The 23215-nt window shown below is 42.7% G+C and overlaps 1 protein-coding gene across 1 annotated transcript; it reads right to left on the bottom strand.

Moving 5' to 3' along the window:
• Nucleotides 1-3896: 3896 nt before the first annotated feature.
• On the bottom strand, nt 3897-20577 carry LOC140455198 (zinc-binding protein A33-like). Its single transcript, XM_072549913.1, has 6 exons — nt 20167-20577; nt 15066-15161; nt 14212-14445; nt 12848-12870; nt 12640-12755; nt 3897-5675 (listed from the first exon to the last, which is right to left on the bottom strand). Exons 1-6 carry the CDS (start codon nt 20575-20577, stop codon nt 5098-5100), a joined length of 1458 nt encoding a protein of 485 aa, XP_072406014.1. The 3' UTR covers nt 3897-5097.
• Between the last annotated feature and the right edge of the window lie 2638 nt (nt 20578-23215).

Below are 23215 nucleotides of genomic sequence, written 5' to 3'. Positions count from 1 at the left end.
CCCACTGAGGCCATGTTAGCAGTGACTGATCATCAACCCCCTCCCACAGTATCCCAGGGCCTCCATGCTCTTACCGTCTCCTCCCTAGACATATCAATAATCTTCTCCATCATTGTTCTTGTGCCTTGCGCATCCCAGGCTGTGGCCTACAATCCCCAGCATTGAAGTCTCCAGCTCCCTTCACTGACAGTGCTCCATAATAACACCCCCACACCTCTCCCCAGTGCTCATTCCCCTGGTGTGCAGGACTGACCAGGGCCCACTCCTCAGGCTGAACTGAGATTGACCCCTGACCGTGTCCGGTCCAAGCGGCTGACTAACCATGAGACACACTAACTGGGACACACTGACTGGCAGCAGCCTCACTGGACTCGACTGAGGACCACTCCCCTTCAGCTTGGGGATGTGGCCATTTGGCTGAGACACATGCAGCCTGTCTGCTGTCCTGGCAGACGGGCAGTATTCTCGGTGGGAGATTGATTCTGCACTGTGCCGCACAGCAAGATGTCCAGTTCCTTGACTGACTCCTGCAGACAATCTGCCTGGCTCTGTGCCTGCACCAGACCGTAAGGCAAGGCAGCAGGACTGGGAGCTTTAAAGTGGGACTGAGGGGGGAACAGAGTGCTAAAATGGCAGGGTGAGGCAGGGATGCTGTGAGCATCCAGGGAGGTGCAGAGTGAGTGTACACTGAGAGAGCTGGTAAACAGCCCTGAGGGAGCCTGGTCCAATCCGCGAGCTGGATGCCTGTCCCTGTGAGCAAAGTGTCCTGGCAGCAGCGTTCCAATGATAGTTACCGGTGTGACCCAAAGGACAACATTAAAGTGCAGACACATACTGTAAGTGGATGGGAGCTGTGCCATGATGGTGTGGAGAGGCTGGCACATGTTGAATGCCAATGTCTGTGGAAGTGGGGTGTGTGCAGCTGCTGCCTGGGAGTGTGCCCTGAGATGTTGGTGCAGACAGGCAGGAGGCTGCAAGAACACAGCAAGCCAGGCAGCACCAGGAGGTGGAGATGTTAACAATTTGGTTGTAATTCTTCTTCAAGACTAGGGCTGGGTGTGGAGGGAACTACAGATAAAGGGCGTGGTGAGGGCAGGCTGGTGAGGTGAGGATAAGTGAAGACAGGTAGAGGGTACGACCTGGTTGGTCAATGGGAGGAATGAATTCAATTGGTGGCAGGGATTGTGGAAGGGGGGGAGGGACTGGGAATTGAGTCGGGGGATGGGGAGAGAGTTTATTTGAAATTGGAGACTCAATGTTGAATCCTCTGGGCTCTAGTGTGCCCAGGCGATAGATAAGGTGTTCTTCCTCCAATAGGAGCTGTGGTTTGTTTTGGCAATGGAAGAGGCCAAGGATGGTCATGTCAGAAAGGGAGTGGGAAGGGGAATTGAAATGGTCGGTGACTGGGAGGTCTGGTCAGCCCCTGCTGCCCAGCTAAGTTTCCCATTGAACCATTCCCTAAGTTTACGTTCAGTCTCCCTGATGTGGAGAAGACCACATTGGGAACACTTGATACAGTTAACTAGGTTGGAGGAGAGGCAGGTGAACCTCTGTCTCACCTGGAAGGCTGTTTGGGGCCCTGGAGGTGAGGGGGTGGTGTACCGGCAGGTTTTGCATCTTTTCTTGTTGCAGGGGAAGGTACCTGGAGCTTCGTTGGTGGGAGTGGAGTAAACCAAGGACTGTCAGATGGTACAGTCCTTGCTGAAGGCAGAAAGGGATGGGGAGGGGAAGATGTTCTGGGTGGTGTGGTGCCCAGGATGGTGGTCCAGAGGAGCAAGTGGTGAGCTGGATTTTCCAGATACACTCTCTGACTTGCATGTTGGGAATTCTCAGTGTCTTATTTCGTAGAATTATTTCACATTTAATGAGGGTGATCACAGGCAATAATTCCCATTAATAGGCATTTCGCCATTCCCAATCCAGAATCTCAATTCAAACTCAAAATGTGACTTCTTGTTCCTGACATGGAGAAGAGCTCAATGGATTTTCCCCAGATTTCCCCAGATTTCCTGTCATTGTCCCTGTCATTTGGACCCCAATCATATTCCTCCCATAATGTTTACAAACAGACCATGACACTGTGCAGGTTAATACCCACCATCTCTGTTCCACAAACCTTTGATATTTCGCTCCATAGTAAAAGCAAACTGTTGTCTTAATGACACTGTAATAATTTCCTTCAGTTACCCTCACTGTAACTCTATGACAGTCCTGCTGTAATCAGAGTCCTGTGGGAACACAGTTTAAAGCACTTCTCTCCAGGTTAGCTGCTCTTTCTTTATCCTCCTTAAGAATAACATGAAAACATGTTGATATTTTTACTGACCAGAAACAAAGTCAGACCAGCAAAGCAGACTGATTCCCTGGTTAAAAATTAAAGAACCAGTCTTGTTTATCTGTGATCTGTTTATCTTCCTACCTTGACCTGCCTTTTTCTGGAATCTGTTTTATAATGTTGCTGCTGGAATCAGGAAATGAAACTGAAAGTATTTCACTGAACACTGTTCACCATTTTACTTTGAGCACAAAGCACAGAGATTAATCCTTCACGATGGAAGCTGATCTTTCCTGTGCTGTTTGCCATGATCTGTATAAAGATCCTGTCTTACTCGACTGTGATCACAGCTTCTGTCGATCCCGTGTAACCCAGTACTGGGAGAAAGCTGACACCGCCTGCTGTCCTGTCTATAGAAAGGAGACTTCCTCCAGGACCCTGAGATCCCACCGCATTCTCTCCAACATCGTGGAGGTATTTGTGAAAAGTGGTGGAGGTGGCAGCAGGAATGCAGCCGACACAAATATAGTTTACATTGATGTTATTGACACTGTGTAGGTGTGTCTGGTTTAAGGGCCTTGACCTCAGATTATATTCAGGAACATAGTCAATCATTTCACTACCAGCTGCAATGAGCTCCTCTCACCCAGTTCCATTCTTACCCACCCAGTCAGAGCCAGAGACTCAACTGCAGTGGATTCTCTTTCTGCTCCCACACTGTTCCCTCAGGAATCTGCCAAAGATCTGTCCTTGGCCCCTTCCTATTTCACAGCCACATGCTGCCTCTCAGTCACATCATGAGAAAACATGTCAAGTTCCACATGTCTGCTGATGACACCCAGCTCGATCTCACCCCACACTCAGATAATGACAGAGGGGTACAGCCTCCCACACTCTGTATAGAGATGATACACAGACTCCTACACTTGAGTGTAATTTACAATATTGATCCTGTCCAATTTGTCCCTTTTCCAAATTCATTCTTGTGATAGGGGGCGTCACTGATAAGGACAGTGTTTATTGTCTTTCTCTCCTGGTCCCTGATTGGATGGCTCTTTCAGTGAACTGAGACAGGCATGATGGGCTGAATGGCCTCTCCTCTGCTGTCGATGCCAGGATCAATCACAGTTTATTCAGAATGAGAGTCACATTTTACAAACCCATCACAAACCACTTCCCAATGTTACCTGCAGACAACAGAGCTGTTGTAGGGTCATTGAAATGTACAGCACAGAACAGACTCTTCAGTCCAACTAATCCATGCTGACCAGATATCCTAAAGAAATCTAGTTCAATTTGTCAGATCTCTTTAAACTTTTCCTGTTCACGTACTCATCCAGATGCCTTTTAAATGTTGTAGTTGTACCAGCCTCCACCACTGCCTCCTGCAACACATTCCGTACACACACCATCCTCTGTGTGTAAAAGTTGCCTCTTCAGTCTTGTGTATATTTTCCCTCTTTCAACTTAAACATATGCCCTCTAATTAGTGGTAAATCTTGAAAAGCTCTTGATAAAAATATTCAAATACCTCCTTCACAAATCTTTGATCTTATTATTTTAAATAAGATATCATTCATAGTATCAATAATAAAAGCTTTATTGCACATCATAGCTCTTGATCAAGTATATAGAGTGGTATTGAAAAATATATCAAAGGGAGATGAACTTATAACATCAGAAAGACCTCAAATCAATCAATTCCTATGGAGCTGGCGAGGCAAGGTGCTAGGTGCAAGGTTGTTATCTCCACCCTTATCCCTCACCAGCAAAAGGGCTAGAAACAGGAATGAGACAAAAATGAACTCCAGATCTGGAATCCAAAGATACAGGCAGTAGGCTGAAAGAACACAGCAAGCCAGGCAGCATCAGGAGGTGGAGACGTTGACGTTTTGAGTGAAAGTCTTCTTCAGCAGCGGGGTGGGTGCGGGGGGAGCTGCAGATAAAGGGGGTGGTGGGAGCAGGGTGGTGAAGTGGAGTTAGGTGGAGACAGGTAGAGGGTATGGCCCGGTTGGTCAATGGGAGTGATGAATCCGTTGGTAGCAGGGAGCTGTGGAAGGGAGAGGGAAGGGAGTCAGGGGAAGGGAAGCGAGGTTATTTGAAATTGGAGAACTCTATGTTGATTCCTCCGTGTGTAGACTGCCCAGGCAGAAAATGAGGTTTTGTTCCTCCAGATTGTTTGCTTGTTTGTTTCATTATAGTCATGTAGGAAAGGGAGTGGGAAGGGGAATTGAAATGGGCAGTGACTGGAAGGTCTGGTCGGCCCTTGCAGGCCAGCTACGATGCTTGGTGAGCCATTTCCTAAGTTTACGGTCGGTCTCCCCGATGTAGAGAAGACCACATCGGGAGCAGCTGATACAGTAATCTCGGTTGAAGGAGAGGCAGGTGAACCTCTGTGTCACCTGGAAGGACTGTTTGGGGCCCTGGATGGAGGTGCTGGGATGTGGTGTACCAGCAGGTTTTGCATCTTTTCCAGTTGCAGGGGCAGAAACAAGAATGAGGACAGGAATCTCCAAACTGGATCTTACTAACCATTTTCAAAGGCCAAGAAAAATCTGTGTCAAAGGGTCTGCTCACATTCTTTCTGGTCATGGAACGAGATGTCTTTACCCAAAACTAAAATTTTTGGGTAAAGACATCTTTACCCAGATACAGACTTCCACCAAGTCTTAATGATGGTATTAAAGATAAACTTCTCACAGACAGCTGCAGTTGTCCTGAGTTTGGCAAAGAGGGGTGGGGGTGGGGGGGGATGCTGCTCGATTGCACGGCACAGGCAATTTTTAATCTTATTTCTTCCCACACAATGTAAGTTAAAAGCTTTATCTGGATGAAGGGATCAAATCTTTATCCTCCTGGATTGTTACGCTGCAGGGACAGATTTTTAGAGGCTCTGTGTTTTTACCCCCATCAGTTAGAAACGGACTGAAGTAAGGATAGAGTTTCTCAGTGAATGTCCCAGTGAAAGTGTAGATATGGCTCTTGTGCTCAGAGTTATAAAAAGACACCTTCCCTCCCTCATAATCCAAACAGACTCGGATCTTCCTCGGCTTCACAGTCAACTCTAAATGTTTCCTTGATTTCTCACAAGCCATGTATTCCTTTCCATCTCTCAGCACCACTGTCCAGTATCCGTCACCTGGAGTCAGGGCGATGTCACCCTTCCTGTTTATGGACTCTGTGGCCACTCCCAAAGTCCACTCAGTTTTATTTCCTACTTCTATCTCCCAAGAATGTTTCCCTGATGCGAATCCCTCTGATCCCAGGACACTGACACAAGGATCAAATCTCTCCAGATTGTCAGGAACCTGCTGCCATTTGTCAGTGTTTTGCACCGTGCTCAAGTCCTCAGACAGGAGAAGGTAAGGATTGGCTGTGTTGGGGTCCAAGGTGACTGGAGCTGGGAACAGGTAGAGATGAATAAAATATTAGTCACATTCATTGGTAACTAGTCACCATAACTCTGACATAACAATTGCTTAGTGATTGGGAAAAATCAGCAATAAACCAAATCTAGAAATTCAGCCAAGGAAGAAACCAGTGTGTGCCTAGGGGAAAAGGGAACCTGCTCCTGGGAAAATGTTTTACTGGCTCCAGCCTGTAGCAAGGCTAAGGAAACACCATTCTGCAAAGAGAAAAACTGAAACAGAGTTGGAGTGGAGTGGTGGTGGGGCGATGAGGGGAGTGGTGGCTGCAGGACACAATGAATCAGAGATATGCAGGAGAAACTACAGAAAAACTATAGGGAGGAGGTAGGGATAATGAAAGAGAGATACAGACAAAAGTTCAGATAAAAGAGAGATAAAAGAAACTGCTCACAACCAGGTCACTGAAGAATTCTAATATTAAATGCAACCATATAAATTTATTGAAATTGATAAATTTTATAACAACTACTTAAAATGAACATTCCTTTATATGTCCTGTAATAAGGTTAGTAAACTGCATCACAGAATTTAAAAGGCCTTTCTGTTATCGCTAAGTGTCCGGTTAACAGGCAGTTAACATGGTGCAACCAGAATATATCGAGGAGGGAATGTGAGTGAATGCAGAGTCCACTGTAGCAAGCACCCAGAGACTCTGGGAGACAACATTAGACCATAGAAGACAGGGGTTGACCACAAGCCAGTCCATCTTTGGCCGTGAAGTCATATTATTAGCTTAATTGGAAGGGTACGTAATTAATTAATAATAAAATTGGTTTGGAAATAGTATGATGAAACGTACGTATATGAAAATACACCAATTTCCTTTGTGCAGGATTTTCAGAGGGTTTCTTCCCACTGATGTAATTTCAATAAACTCTTTGGTGCTGGAAGTGAACTCGGTGGGCGGCGCGGTGGCACAGTGGTTAGCACTGCTGTCTCACAGCGCTAGAGACCCGGGTTCAATTCCCGCCTCAGGCGACTGACTGTGTGGAGTTTGCACATTCTCCCAGTGTCTGCGTGGGTTTCCTCCGGGTGCTCCAGTTTCCTCCCAGTCCAAAGATGTGCAGGTCAGGTGAATTGGCTATGCTAAATTGCCCTTATGGTTAGGTAAGGGGTAAATGTAGGGGTATGGGTGGGTTGCGCTTCGGCGGGGTGGTGTGGACTTGTTGGGCTGAAGGGCCTGTTTCCACACTAAGTAATCTAATCTAGGTGTCGAATGAATGATTTGATCATTCCACCTTAACATGATTCATGCACTAGGACCCAGATATATCACAGTGCTACAGCTTTCCCTGAATAAATAATATTCAGCTCTTTTTTTCTTCCTTGAAAAATGCATAACTTTCTTATATTATATTCCATCTGCCAAGTTTTTGACAACTCAATTAACCTATATCCCTCTATAAATTCCTTGCGCCATCCTCACCACTTGTCTTCCCACTTATTTTTGTGTTATCCACAAACTTGGCTATAGTACATTTGCATTCTTCATACAAGTCATTAATATATATTATAAATAATTGTGGCCCTCACCCTAATCCCCATGGTACTCCATTAGGTATAGTAGCCATCCTTAAAATGGCACCTGTATCCACAGTCTCTGCTTCTATTCGTTAGCCAACCCTTTATCCATGTTAGTACACTCCCCCCAACACCATGGGCTTTTACCTCATGATACAAAGATAAGTGGAGGGCAGGTAGTATTGGGGGGGGGCGGGGGGGGTGCTGCAGAAAGATTTAGACAGGTTAGGACAGTGGGCAAAGAAGTGGCTAGTGGAATACAACATGGGCAAGTATGAGGTAGAAAGAATGAAGGCATGGACCGTTTTCTAAATGGGAGAAAATTCAGAAATCAGAAGTGCAAAAGGGACTTAGGAGTCCTATTCCAGGTTTCTCCGAAAAGTAAACTTGCAGGTCGAGTCAGTAGTTAGGAAGGCAAATACAATGATGTCATTTATCTCTACAGGACAAGAATATAAAAGCAGGGACTTGCCTTTGAGGCTGTATAAGATTTGATTAGTTTAGAATCCCTACAGTGCGGAAACAGACCCTTTGGTCGAACAAGTCCACACCAACCCTCCGAAGAGTACCCCATGGTCAGAACATATTTGGAGTATTGAGAGTAATTCTGGGCCCCATACCTTAGGAAGGATGTATTGGCTGTGGAGTGAGTCCAGGGGAAGTTCACTAGAATAGCCCAGGAATGAAATGCTTAACAAATGAGGAACGTTTGAGGACTCTGGGACTATTCTTGACGGAGTTTAAAGGATGTACCTAATGGATCTGTTTGAAACATACATAATACTGAATGGTCTGAACAGAGTGGATGTTGGAAAGATGTTTCCACTGGCAGGAGAGATGAGGATCCGAGAGCACAGCCTTAGAGTGATGGGAACAAAGAGAAGGAGAAACATCTTTAGCCAGAGAGCTGCGAATCTGTGGAATTCATTACCACAGAAGGGTGTAGAGGCCAGATCATGGAGTAGATTTAATAATAGAGAAATAGATTAGTTCTTGATTGCGAAGGGGATCAAACATTATGGGGAAAAAGTGGGAAAATGGGTTTGAAAAACCCATCAGCCATGATTGAATGGCAAAACAGAATTGATGGATCAAGTGGCCTAATCTCTGCTCCTATGTCTTAAGTACCTTTAAGTGCCTTAGCGAATGTCTTTTGGAAATCTAAATATATTACATTTACAGGCTCCTCTTTATCTACCCTTCTTGTTACGTCCTCTATAAAATTTTAATAATAAATTTTACAGGAATGATTTGTCCTTTATGAAGCCAGGCTGACTGCTTGAATCTATTACATTTTCTAAATATTCTAGTCTCGTATCCCACATAATAGACTCTAACTTTTTCACCAATGACAGGTTTTCACAATGACAAGCTGACTGACCTGTAGTTACCCATTTTTCTTTTTTTCAGAGGGATGGAGACAATGTTACACTGGCAGGTTTCCAAACTTGCAACTTTTCCACAATCTGAGGGTTCTTTGAAGATTACTACCAGCGCATCCATGATCTTTGCTGCTACGTCTGTCAGTATCACAGGATGCAACCCAGCGGTCTCTGTCTTTAAACTCATTAGTTTCCTTACTTTTCTGAAGTGATGCTGATTGTGTTTGGTTCCAGGCTCCTGTTTATCTCCTTCATTATGTAGTATTTTTGAATTATTCTTGGTTTCCTCTGACATGAAGACTGATGAAAATTATTTTTCAATTCTTCTGCTAATTTCTGGTTCGCAATTTCAGTCTCATTGTCCCTTTGTTCACTGTTGCCTCAGTCTTTCTCTTTATAGATTTTAAAGAAACACTTGCCATGCGGCTTTAAATTACTTGTTAGTCCCTCACCCTTTTTAAGTTTCTCTGCCCTCACTCCTATGTAATTAGCCTTATTTGTGTTTAACAGTTACTGCTTGTTGTCATGCTAAATATCAAGTTTTACTTTGATGCAAGGTGGTCACTTGCATAAATGAACAGTTATCTAAACACCTTGTGTCATGTCACAGAAGTCTCTGTGCAGATTACATTGACATACCAAGATAGGTCTCAGCGTGTGCTACTGACATCCCTGCTTTCTATGTGTAGTGATACAAGCAGCAGCGCATTCACAGACAGCCTCCACTAAGGCTGCATTTGTTCTGTTCAATTTGCCATCTTTCCACAGGGTGAGGATGGAGGGGGGGTTGGGGAGGACTTGTGGGAGGGTTGAGGTGTAAGGCAGAGAGATTCTGTGAATGAGAGGAGGCAGAGTCTGGGGTTGTTGGAGAGGTATCTCCCTGGAGGTATCTGCTTTGACACTAGACTTGCCCAACTGCTGTCATTGCCTTCTCCAGTCACCTTGTATTGCCGGGGTGCCCAGCTGTTGCTGCATGCCGAGAACCTGGATGAGAAAGTGGTGAAGGTGCAGGAGCTGGTGCAGTCCCAGTCCCTGGTCATGGCCTCCCTGGGCACCACTGTGGCTGGAGGGGGCCAGTCTGTGAAGTGGGGGCAGGGCAAGCATAGTGAAGGAGTGGCACCAAAGGAGACAACACCGTGGAGAGGAATCTTATTGACCTGCTGCAGCTACCCAGATTCCTGGGTCACACCTCTGGCTGAAACCTCTGCCATCTCAGTGTCTGGCTCTGCTGTAACAGTTACATATTACTTAGAGGGCTTCTTTGCGCATGGCTACTCTGTTGTTTTACAATATTCACAGCAATTTATTTTATGTCCAATATCATTGAAATCAAAGGGCATATTGAGCATTTAAAAGGTTTGATTCCCAAACTTAATCAACTGCAAGCTCACAGAAACCTAGTTTCCTGTAAAAGCACAAGCTTTGTTCAGTTTACAAACAGCTCCTCCTGTCCCTTACACTCCTAACCCATTCACTCCCACCCAAAACTGGCTCCCTATTCAAGTGGGAAATAGCACTGGCTCCAACTCAATGTTGAAATCCCCAACACAATAGGATTCGTGTCAGGTTCAGGGAAATACCAATGAGGCAGGTGGAGGTTCAGCAGACTGCTATGAAAATATCCACTCGGGGCACAGAATAGGTATAAAGGTCAATCAGAAAAAGAAGGAATTCTGGGACACTCCAGTTGGCAGAGAAGACAAGGACAGGAAAAGGCACATGTAAGGTCTGGAAAGCTAAACTGTATTTTAATGCCAGGATCTTGACTGGTAAGGCAGATGAACTTACAGCATTATTATATTCCCATGTAATAATCATTGTTGCAAACACAGAGACATGGATGAATGAAGGACAGCTCAACATTTCAGGGTTTAAAAATTTCAGGTGGGATGGAGGGAAGTGGGATGCAAGAGAGATAGGTGCATTGCATTATTGATAAGGGAAACGATCGCTGCAGTAACGAGGGAGGATGTCATAGAAGGGTCTTGAAATGAGGCCATGTGGGTGGAGCTTAGAAATATAAAAAAAAGGGGCAATTATTTGCTGGGATTATACCACAGGCCTCCCAGCAGTCAGAGGGAGATAGAGGAGCAGATATGTAGGCACACCGCAGGAAGATGTGAAAGGAATATGGTTTTAGTTGTACGATATTTCAACTTGGGTCATGTTAACTGGGAATCACCTTACTGTGAAAGAAATAGACAGAGTAGTATTGGTAAAGTGCATCCAGGAGAGCTCTTTGTACAGAAAGATAGTCCACACCGACCTGCCACCCAGACCCATACCCCTACATTTACCCCTTACCTAACACTACGGGCAATTTAGCATGGCCAAATCACCTGATCTGCACATCTTTGGACTGTGGGAAGAAACCGGTGCACCCGGAGGAAACCCAAACAGACACAGGGAGAACATGCAAACTCCACACAGTCAGTTTCCTGAGGCGGGAATTGAACCCGGGTCTCTGGCGCTGTGAGGCAGCAGTGCTAACCACTGTGCTGCCCCAAATTTGCAATCCAATGTTCTGTGGACTTGTACCCTTGCCCTTTACTCTTACCAAAACACAATGGTCCTGAATACTCACTGTACTACTTAAGATTCCTACTTTCTAAAAGTAAACTAACCTGCAAGCAGCTGCTCTCAATCTATGTTTGCCAACTTCTACACCATCCTTAATGAGTATGGTGATAGTCCAACTGGAGGTGGAACAGTGCTTGAGCTCATCCTTGTGAATGAAGCTGGTGAAAGGACAGTACAGAAAAGATTTACCAGGATATTGTCGGGACTGGAGGGTTTGAGTCATATGGATAGGCTGGGACTTTTTTCACTACAGCGTAGGAGGTTGAGGGGTGACTTTAGAGGTTTATAAAATCATGAAGGCCATAGTTAGGAAAAGACCTTTGTTATTTACCTTAACTATGGCCTTCATGATTTTATAAACCTCTAAAGTCACCCCTCAACCTCCTACGCTGTAGTGAAAAAAGTCCCAGCCTATCCATATGACTCAAACCCTGAGTCTGGGAATGGATCTGGGTGGACTGTTGGGCCGAAGGGCCTGTTTCCACACTGTAATGTAATCTAATCAAAGAAGAAAGCATATGTTAGGGACAGAGCATTAAAAACAGGGAAGGATCTTCATAAGTATAGAGAATGTGTGGGGGAGGGTGTTTGCTGAAAAAAAAAGAAAGAAATATGGAGGACAAAGAGTGGCCATGAAATACCCTTTGGAAGAAATGATGAAGGAAAATACTAAGAGCGAGAGAATTACCAGGGATAGAGTGGTACCTATTAGAGACCAAAGGGGCAATCTCTGCATGGAGCCAGAGGACATGGCAGACATATTTAATATCAGAGGGCATTAAGGTGAGGACTAAATGATTCAAAGGAGATCTAAGAAACCAAAATTCACCCAGACAGTAATAGAAATATGGAGCGCTCTGTCTGAGAAAGTGGTGAAGACAGTTACTTTCATAACATTTAAGCAGCAAGGTTTGTTGCTTCACTTAGAGGTCACCACTGATGATGTAACCTACCCAGATAATGAAACGTCTGGGTATCAAACCGACAGCTCAGCGAGCAAACCTACACCCTAAATTTAAGCAGCAGCTAGGTGAGCACTTTAAATGCCAGGATGTAGTTGGATTTGGATCATTGGAAGGTAAATGGGATCCATGACAATTGGTTAAAAAAAAAGAACGAACTGTGGATGTTCGAAATGAGAAGATAAAATAACTGCTGAAGAAGCTCAGCAGGTTTGAAGGCATTGGTGTCAAGAAAATGGGAGTTCACATCTGTCATGTAATTTGGTGTTTGTTGATTGACATAAGACACGGGGAGCCAAAAGGCCTGTTTCTGTGCTGTGTGACTTTATGATACCATATAGCAAAAAATGGGAGTGGTTCTGGCAATTTTGAATATCAATATGCACATGACAGAGAAAACATAGTACATTGTGAATGCAGTTGTATATTTATGAAGAGAATGATAATCATGAGAGCAATTGAATAGCTGGTGTCAGGAAGCTCACACCCACCTGTATTAATCACTGTCAGCATCTTTTTCCACACTCTGTACTGCAGGGAGCCAATGTACTTGCCCACATTTATTAAAGGGTAAACCTTCTGTGGCTCTGGGAGAGTTTGCTTCACTCTGAAACAAGAGATAAAAGTCTGTGTGGGTCAATCCATTGTAGGTGAGAGATATGTTAGAAATAATAATCAAACTAAGGATGTAAATTTTACCTTTTCTGTGTATCCGGAAATTTCTGTGGAACATGAAAAATGTTTCCTGTTATTACTTAGAGATTATTTTATCACAAAACATAAAGCCCCAGACTGGATTCCCCAAAATATGAACAAGTTAAATTCAAGAAATTGGACGGTCTCTTCCTGTCCTCACTGAACTGAGTTACTCCACAAAATTAGAAAGGCAAATCAGGGCAGGACTTATACACTTTATGCTTCCATATAATCTGTATATGTCACGGAGACAAAATGTTTCTGGGAATCTACACTAGGATTGTCCAATAGAAATCACTGACTCTCCTGGAAAGATGGTGAAGCTGCAAAGTTAGTTTTATGTTCAGCATCAGGACTCAGACAGTCTCGGAATCTTTGTCTGCAGTTATATTCCAGATAGAGTGTCAGCCCACTTGATGCAACCTGAAACCATGAACCATATAGAATGAATTCGAATGTCTGGGACACTATTGAGTTCAATGACCAAACAGCTGAGTGCAACTCCATTGTCTGGGGGAATTGGGTTTCAGCTGAGCTGTTAAATCGAGGATCCTCTGTTCAGATGAAGGGAAAAGATCTGAAAACAGTCCTGGATTCCAAGAGGACTACTGGAGTTCTCCCAGTGTCTTGGTCAACATTTAAACTTAAACATTAACATGAAGATTTTGTCAACACAGACTAATCATTGTTTCGATACATAGAATTTTCTCAGGGTTGGGATCGGGGAGGGGGTTGTCTCACTGAACTTTCTGGCAATTTTGTACAATCAAAATTAAATGTTTGGTTTAAATGTCTGCCTTGTGGAGACTCTGTACTCCGGCCTTCCATTTAACTATTTAACCACTGGGAGAAAGCTCTACCTGTGTCTATATCTGACCCTGTGGAGAACTCTCTCTCCTGAACAGAATCAGTACAGTTCAAGTGAGGAACATTGTACACATGATACAGCCTGGCTGGATCCTGCACTGTAGTTTGGATTGTCTGAATATTTAACTACTGGGTGAAAACTCTGTCTGTCTGAGTGTCTGACATTGTAGAGAGCTCCCTCGATCAGAATCATTCCAGTTTCCAGCTAGGAATATCGACAATGGTCTGACCATCCCGAGGAGATCTCACTCCACATGAAGCCAATTTTACTCATTATTTCAGTTCATCAAAATGTTCCCTTGTAATATTTGCCTCCAGGAAACACACTCCAGATTGAGTCATTAAATTGTTAGTGCTCATGGGTGTGAGACAGAAAACAAATCTCACAGATCACTGACGTGATTTTGTTCAGTGGGGTTTATCACAGATTTTATTGGTGTACTCTGGACAATCTGAAAATCAAACTCAAAGGAGAAACAAAAGGAGAGAAAAATAGTTACTGTTAAAAATGTGATGCTGTCCTGTTCCCTCAGCCCTTGTTCAATATCCTGAACAGTGATTGAAAGGGATGAGATTTCCTCTGTTATCTTTTCAATCATCTCCTCCATCTCCTGACTCTTGTTCTCTTTCTCCATTTTCAAATCTTCCAACAAGATCTTCTCTTCTTCACGGAGAAACTGATGAAGTTTTCCAAATTCAGCTTTAATCTGTTTCTCTGTTTTTACACCTTGGTCCTTTGGAAAATGATAAATTGAAAAAGCAAATGAGGATTTTTAAAATGTTGCACAGCCTGAGAAACTTGATAAAATGACTGGGAATTTCTTGAAATAAAATTTGCTGCTGTTCACTTCAAAACGTTATAGTGAAACACATTCTCAATTTGGTTAATTCCCAGCAAGATATCTTGAGAGGTTTACTCGAGCTTTCTTTGAGTACAATGACAAATATTCTCTAACACCATACAATGTAATTAATTCATTTTCTATTGTGTCTTTATTTGTTCAGAACAGGGAGCTCTCACTGAAAATCAAATTGTTAATTTCTCCATTTGATTTAAGAATCACTATTTTGTCTTTAAATCCCTTAAGTTAAAATTCTCCCTCAAGTGGAAACATCTTGTTTCTGTCTAGACTCCCAAATGCTTTCATAATTTTAAAGACCAGTGTTAGGTCACCTTCAACCTTGCTCAATCTTTCCCAATCAGTATAACATGACATTCTGGTCTCATCTTTGTGATTGATTATGGCCAGCTTTTCCACAGATCATTTCCCCTCCTTTTAACAGAGATCAGAATCTGCACAGCACAATTCTAAAACTGTTTACAGAATATGAAACAAAATAACGTCAGATGTACCTGAATGTGTATTAATATTTTTTCATAATCTCTCATAACTGTGTTACATTCCTCTTTCTTGTCCTTGATTGGTTTTAGGAAGGTTCGTAGTTCCTCCTGAATGAAAATGTGAATTAATTTGTGCAATTTCCAAATGTAAATGTCAAAACAATTAACATCATTCAGTGAAAAGTTTACAATGTCGCTTCTTATGGCGCCATCAAAAAGTGACAGAAGAGAGAATTGTAGTTCACTCCCTGCATTTTTAAGCTAAAACCAATCTTGAATTGTTCTGAACTGAAAGCAAGTTATTAACCTTGCATGTTTATTCTACTCGTTAAACATATTATTCCATTAGCATTGAACAAGGAATGCGATTATCTGCTGTCAACGATACATATGTTCTGAAAAGGTTAGCCAAAATGAGCATTGCTTTCAAAAAAAACCTTCACAGAAGTATCCAAAGTCTGTGTGCAAACCATTTTGAAATTCATTTTTCAAGAATGATAGTAACATGTACGTAAATTACACACCTTTCATCACAGGAGGTTTTGGCTTTCATTATATCATTTGGAATGAACTCGACAATAATATTTCTACATGGTAGGTGATTCTAATTTCTGTTCTGTATTTGCTTTTATGAATAAAGATCCATGATGTAGATGTGATGACCAATATGCCACAGCAATGAGTTTTCTCTATGTTCCCATATTCTTTATAATAAATTGTTCATTTCGCAAAGAGTTACTGGGCCACATGAGAAATATCCGTCATACTCTTACTCGACTGAAATAAATACTCAAGTTTACCTTGTTGATTTGAAATAGCAACAACATTTCACATTTACATAGCCATTCTCTGTGATTATAGGTGAAGTTATTTCCCTCAGGTGTATGTTAACTCCATGGACACAGAAAATGTTGTTATAACTGCCCAACTACCATTAGTCCAGATAACAAGTTACATGCCAATAGGATTTTCTTCAAAAGAACCAAAATATAGTCTCCATCTACTTCAGTTACCAGCACTTCAATTTTAATTAATGAAAAACTAAATCCTTCCCTAACGAAAAGTTCTGAGTAGCTTCTGTGTCTGAAATGTTATGGGCTTGGCTGCATCACCTAAAGAAAATTGGGTGTTTTCTCTTTGGATAAAAAGCCATTATATTTCTCATCTCCCTTGTATACTTCCTCTGTACTGTCAGCAGTTTTTCCTCTGGTATCGGAGTTGTAGTCAAAGCAACATTTCTATCTAGGGCCTTTTTGTTTTGTGTTTCTTTCCAAACCCATTTTCAAAAACACTAAGAAATCACATGGATTTCCTCTGCAACAATTTTTGAGAAATTTAAAGCATCAAGGGGTAAGGAGAGATAGTGAGAATGTAGCATTGAGATAGAGGATCAGCCATGATCATATTGAATGATAGAGCAGGCTCTAAGGGCCAAATGGCCTACTCCTGCTCCTAGTTTCTATGTTTTATCTATGTTCCCACATTCTGATTAAATATATCTCACCTTGTTACAGTGGAAACACTTTGGCTTGCAACTTTTACCTCAATCTTCAGTACTTTGCATCCCCAGTTGAGAAGAAAATCTTCAGCATTCCCAACTATCCATTCTTTCCTTTGGCTATTTGCCTTTCTTTTCTGCTCCCACTTTCTATCACTTTTGAATTTATGACAGTAACAGAAAGTAATGTTTAGTTTAATGGATCAGTCATTATTGCTGTTGTCCAGCAGTTGTGACTTCTGGACCTCACAAAGGATTCTTGTGACGAAAGCCAATGAGTTTTGAAAGTTTTGTTTTAAAGAGTTGCAAACTCAGATCTACTTTGTAATTTTTGTATCCACCTGTCAAAACTACTTTGCTCAACACTTTCAAATTCAAGGTCGATTTGCCTTGGCAGTTCCTTTACATTCTGGAGTCTTTGCCTAAATGTGTCAGGTAGCAACTCATATTCAGCCAAAACAGTTTTCTTTTAACAGTGTCATAAATATGTAGAAATTGCTTCTCACAATCAAACATGCATTTCCCATGCTTCACCTGCTAACTCACTCTGCATGGACAATGTCCAGCATTCCTTTTGCTGATTCATTTGTGTCGCTTTTTTCTCAAAGGACATAAATAATGCCTTCACTCAAATTTTCCTCAAATTTTGATACAGCATTATCTTTTCCTGTTGCTTTCTGGCATTTTCTTCTCCTTGGAATTCCATGGTTCACTTTTTTGTTATTTCCTTATGGGAAAGCTTGTTTAACTGTAACTCAATATTACCTGATTCCTGGTGTCTCACTTCTCAGCGTACCTGATGTCTCTTCCATTCCTACTTAAGCCAAGTATTATGCTAGTCCATCAATTATGCTTGCTTTCGTGGCTTCAGCAGGCAATTTCATCCTCAACATATTTGCTGGTTCAATCAGTCTGGCTTTTGTAATTCACTTAAGACTTGTCAAGGATAGTTCTGCCACCTGCAGGAAATACTTTGCAATTCTTATGATTGTTTTTCTTTAGAGCAGAGAAGACTGTGAGGGGGACATGACTGAGGTGTATAAGATTATGAGGGGGTGTGGACAGGGTGAATAGAGAGTAGTTGTTCCCCTTGGTTGAGGGGTCAGTCACAAGACGGCATAGTTTTGTAGTAAGTGTAGGGGATTCAGAGGTGATTTGGGAAAAAAATTGTTTGTTTTCGGTCAGCAGGTGGTGGGAATCTGGAATGCACTGTCTGGATAGATAGTGGACACTGGAAACTTTACAATCTAGAAAATATTTTTGGATCATTACTTGAAATATCATAACATTCAAGGATATGCGAGAACTACAGGAAATTGGGTTAGTGCTCTTTTAGTGGTAGTTAGGTCGATGCAGACTCAATAAACTGAAAGGCTTTTTGTGCACTTTATAAATCTATGAATTTCCAATTCTATTCCTTACTTGCAGAATGAAACCTGTCTATTTCTTTACCAATACCGTATTACTTATTTATAAAACATCCAAATCCTCATCTCTTTTTCAAACTAATCCCAGATGTCCCCTCAAACTTTGTCATGATCCATCAGGGTAGCACCTTGAAAATTCTAGAATCATCATTAAAAAATTTTAAGAAAAAGTTTGCAAAGTCTCCAATTTACCTGCCTGATTAGACTCTGGTTAACAGAAAACACAGACCAGGTTTCTGTACTTAACAACTGCCATTTACTACTAATAAGTAAATGCTAACCACAGGGAAAGGTTTGTGAACTGTCAACATGTAAAATGTACTCGAAACATTCTTGTGGTGCAGTGGTAGTGTCCTTACCTCTGAGAAGGGGGGCCTTGGTTCAGGTCCCACCTGCTCCTGAGGTGTGTCGTAACATCTCTGAACAGGTTGATTAGAAAATATCTACAATTGTATCAGTAACAGCTTTTTAAAATGCCCATGCCCACATATAAACAGAATGTCATAAATAAAACTCAGTGTTTTGGATGGAAGAGAAAGCATGAGAAAAAAGTTCAATAGAGTCATAAGGTCATAGAGATGCACAGTATGGAAGCAACTCATCCATGCCGACCACATATCCTAAATTAATGTAGTTGGTCCATATCTAAACCCTACCTATTCAAATACCCATCCAGATGCCTCTTAAATGCTGTAATTGTACCAGCCTCCTCTGGCAGCTCATTCCATATACACATGCCGATCTTCATGAAAGATTTGCCCCTCAGGCCCAGCTTAAATCTCCCAAATTCACTGGGGTGTTCATTTTGTTTCGCAAATCCTTAATTCCTTGAACTTGTTCTCGGAGTGCTGTCACTTCTTAAAAGGAGGTACATTGCAATTTACTCACAAAAAAAGCCTTGAAGACTTCACCTGTTGAAGCAGCAATGCTCCAAAAGAAACCTGTTGGAGTCATGTGACTTCTCACTGAATCTTATTATCAGCAATCTCTTTGTTTGTCAATCCCTTTCATTCTTTCTATCTCACTCAGACACACACACACACACCCTGTCTCTGCCTCATTTTCTCCCTCTGAGCACTCTCTTCTCTCCATTACCCAAACCCACCCCATCCTCAGTTATTTTCAGTTGTGAAAAAGGGTCACTGAACAAGCTTTACTCTCCACAGATGCTGCTAAACTTACTAAGTACCTACACCAATTTAAATCCGTAGTTTATATTTCCAGCATCACAGTTTTTGTTTTTACTAACTATGCTGGTCAACTGACTTATTCTGTAACCAAACTTCACAGTTCACTTTACCCACTCTTTCTCCATATCCTTGTAAATATACTTATTTAAGTTCAGAGCATTCCTCTAAACTGACCACGAGCTCCCTCAAACTCAATTTGAAAATCAATCATATTATGACTACTGCGACCAAGTGAAGCCCTTACAACGAGATCACTCATTAACCTGGACTCATTGCACATTAGCTGATTGATTGCTGTGTGGATGTCTTCAGGATGTGTTATTCGAACAGCCGATCATAAAAAACACTCAATAACCCAATTTCCACACTACCTTTGCTATTCAAAGTGATTCAATCTGTAGACGGATTAAAATCACTCGTGATTATTTCACCCCCCCCCCCCCCCACTTTTTCCTCCCTTGCCCTGTCCTCCAGTGTGATCAATGTTAGGCAGCCTTTAAACTACTGCCAAAAGGAACTTTTCACAATTTACTTCTTTTTATCTTCACCCAAATGTATCCAAAACGTGATACTGGAACAAAAGTAATCTCTCCCTGATGTAATAATGTCATCCTTAATTAACAGACCTGATACTCTGCCTTTCATTAAATTACTGCTCTTCTGAAATGTCACACACCAGATCAAAGCCTTTGTCAGCTTGCAGCCATGTCTCTGTAATAGCTCTCAGATCATGCATGTTTATTTCGATTGGAACTGTTAATTAATCTCTGGTTGCATACTCAGATACAGAATCTTGAACTCTGTACTTTGTCATTTTTGCAATCCCAGCCTTGTCACCTGGTGCAACCTTTAAATTTGGAGGCTCTGGCCCTGGCTGTCACGCTGATTATCGCTTCAAGTATTGCTACCTTGTTCTCTTACATTGTCTTCCTTCTTTAACAGATTTCATCTTCCCACACTTCATCTTTTCCCACACTATTTAGTTTGACAACTTTTACCTTGTACATTCCAACAGCTTCTTTAAGTGGCAGGAAGTTGTGAGACTTGTGTTTCCGGGAATCTCTACAAATCACACAGATCAATTTTTTGTCAGTTTCACAAAACAGCTTCAGTTCTTCCTGATGTTCCTCACAGTAACGTTCACCTTCCTTCTCTTGTGGCTTCTGATTGAATTTTCGAGCTTTCTCGGCCAGATTCGCTAAAACACGATTCACCCTAAAGTTTACTTCCAGAAACCCCTGTCTACATTCCGGGCAGGAGTTCGTCTCCCGTTTTTCCCAACTCTGGGTGATACAGGAGCGACAGAAACTATGTCCACATTCCAGCGTAACCGGAACCGTAAAGAAATCCAGACAAATAGAGCAGTTTAAATCCTCCATCCAGCTCTCTCCTTGCTGCCTGGAATCCATGTTCACACTCAGCACTTCCTGATTCTAACTGCTGCAGCTCAGTGACTCCCTCAAGAGGCGGATACAACCCCCAGAGTAGAATGAGGAATAAACAGCGTTTGAGCAGGGACAGGGAGGGAATCGCTGAAGCCGGACGATGAGGGGGAAGGGTGTGGAGGTGCCGGTGTTGGACTGGGATGGACAAAGTTAAAAGTCACACAACACATGTTCTAGCCCAACAGGTGTTTCTGAAAACACTAGCTTTCGGAGCACAGCTCTTTCACCAGGTAGCTAGTCGGGCAGGATCAGAGGACACATCATGTATTGTAAAAGATCAAAGCGTCATACAACTGATGCAACGCATTGAACAAACCCAGATTGCTGTGAAGTATTTAATCACCGAGATTGGGGATTTGGTTTCGAATGATTAATATGTAAATCCCAGAACTTCTTTCAAGCCACATTCCCGAGTTAACTTAAGGTTTTACCAGTACAAGAAAAACGGTGACAGGGATGTGTGGGTGGAGAGAGGATAGGAACGGGTTGGGAATTTTGTCCTGGGAGTGACTGGCAGCCTGCTGCTCTCCTTCATATCCTTCAGTCCCAAAGCAGTCCCAAGCACAGATGGCCAAGTTCAGTGGTCCCATTCTGGGAAATCTCCCCTTGCACCATCCCTTCGGCCTTGACATCCTTCCAAAAGGGCAGGCCCAGAATTGGCTGCAGCTTGGGGCAGGAGACCAGTAGGAATCATGTTGGTGCTGTTTCCAACATTTCTCTGGGCTCACTACTTTCTCCGGACTAGATTGGGTTGGGATATCTGGTCGGCATGGATGGGTTGGACCGAAGGGTCTGTTTCCATGCTGTACATCTCTATGACTCTAAGGCCAGAGAATTCCCCAACTCCTCCCCCTCCCTGGGGACATTCAATCCCAAGGATTTCAATCAAATTGTTCCCAGACCAGCAAATCTCCCTCAGATTGTATCTCCCTCTCTTGGAGAAGGGGCGGGGGAGGACCTGAGGGGACATGAGTTCGCCATGAGACACAGTCTCCTTCACTTTAATGGGTACCTCATTTTCCCAAAGATTGGTGGGCATGTGGAAGTATGTGTAGTGTCAGAGAGAGCGTGTGAGGAGGTGGGGGGGGGGTGTGTGTCGTGGGGGGGGGAGCCTTGGTCATCTGTTGTGAGACTGGGAGCCCAATATATGTGAAAATGCACAAAGAATCAGGTTTCCCGGGCTTATCCTGACACTGAACTGTTGATACTTGTCTTAAATAGAGCCAGTTGTGAGGCAGCTCAAAGCTCTGAGCCTCCAACTGGGTGGGAGGAAGAAGGAGTGACAAAAGGAATGGTGTTCTGCGTGAACGTCCATCTTGGGTGTGTCAGACCCTCATGAGAGAGGAATATGTCTGATGGGAGCTCCCACAGGAGATGGGGTCAGATCAGGGCAGGCCCTTCACAGGATGGGAAATATAGACCAGTTTGTAATGATTAGGGATTGAGGGGAATTGGTATCACTGGTTCCCAAACTGATCCCGATGTGAAAGATTTTAGCTCCTTCTAGGATGGGAATCAGAGAACTGAGGAATAAATGTTGTTTTAGCGATTGATTGTGATAATGACATCTTCCATTTCTGTATGACATGACCTGATGACCTTTTGGATATGAATGGAAAAGTATATTGAGTGAGTTTGCTGATAACATGAACATTGGTGATGTTGTTGATAGTGAGGAGGATGGTCTCAGATTACAGTCTGATATTGATCAGCTGATAAATTGGGCAGAGCGATGACAGATGCAATTTAATCAGGATAAATGCCAGGTGATGCATTCTGGGAGGTATATTATCGTCCGATATTCCCACCAATCTCTAGAAAAACGTGGTGAAGGTGACTGGGTGTCATGAAGAACTCACTTCCCCTTAGGCTCTCCTCCTGCACTCTCTCCAAGGGAGATCTATTATACACACAATGAATAGTAGGAAGCTAGAGAGTACTGAGGAACAAAGGGACATTGGTGTGCAAGTCCAGTAATCCTTGAAGGTATCAGCACAGGTATAGAGGTGGTGAAGAAGGTATTTGGGATCCTTGCTGTCATTAGCCAGGGCATAGAATATAAAAGCAACAAAGTCTTGTTTCAAATTTACCAAGTACAGAAAAGTGGAATTAGTGTAGCTTGATCAGCATAGACATGTTGGGCCAAAGGGCCTGTTTCCATGTTGTATGACTCTGAGTCTCCATGGTGCTGATCCTGTGTCATTGTTGTAATGTTCTCAATTATTCGTTGTTCATGATCTCAGTCCCTATGAAGGCAGCACCATGGTCACAGATATTATATAAGCTGCTTGAATCTCTCTCACTCACTGAAGAAGTCTCCGGGAAACCCAGACAGAATTGTCTTCCCATTGCTAGAAAATAAAGACAGTTTGATATTTGAATAAAAAGAACCATTATTAGCTTAAAATACTTACACCAGTAACTGATTGATTTATTGTCAAATTTTCAGTGAAAAGCTTTGTTTTCGAGCAGTACAAGCAGGTTATAGTAAGCAAGGATGTCCTGATCAAATGGATCGAGGATCTGTTTGTATCATTTCTGTCACTGTAATGTAATTTTTATACCTATCATCCACAAACCCCCCATTAACATCCAGTCATTT

Source organism: Chiloscyllium punctatum, chromosome 30 (genome assembly GCF_047496795.1).
Source record: "Chiloscyllium punctatum isolate Juve2018m chromosome 30, sChiPun1.3, whole genome shotgun sequence".
NCBI classification, from domain to species: Eukaryota; Metazoa; Chordata; class Chondrichthyes; order Orectolobiformes; family Hemiscylliidae; genus Chiloscyllium; species Chiloscyllium punctatum.
This window is presented reverse-complemented; position numbering and strand designations above follow the sequence as displayed.

Coding starts and splice junctions, on each gene's coding strand:
- LOC140455198 (XM_072549913.1), bottom strand. CDS start 20,577: ATGGATTCCAGGCAGCAAGGAGAGAGCTGGATGGAGGATTTAAACTGC. Junction 14,446..15,065: donor AAATATTAATACACATTCAG/GTACATCTGACG, acceptor CATTTTCCAAAG/GACCAAGGTGTAAAAACAGA. Junction 5,676..12,639: donor GCTGACAGTGATTAATACAG/GTGGGTGTGAGC, acceptor ACCTGTTCCCAG/CTCCAGTCACCTTGGACCCC.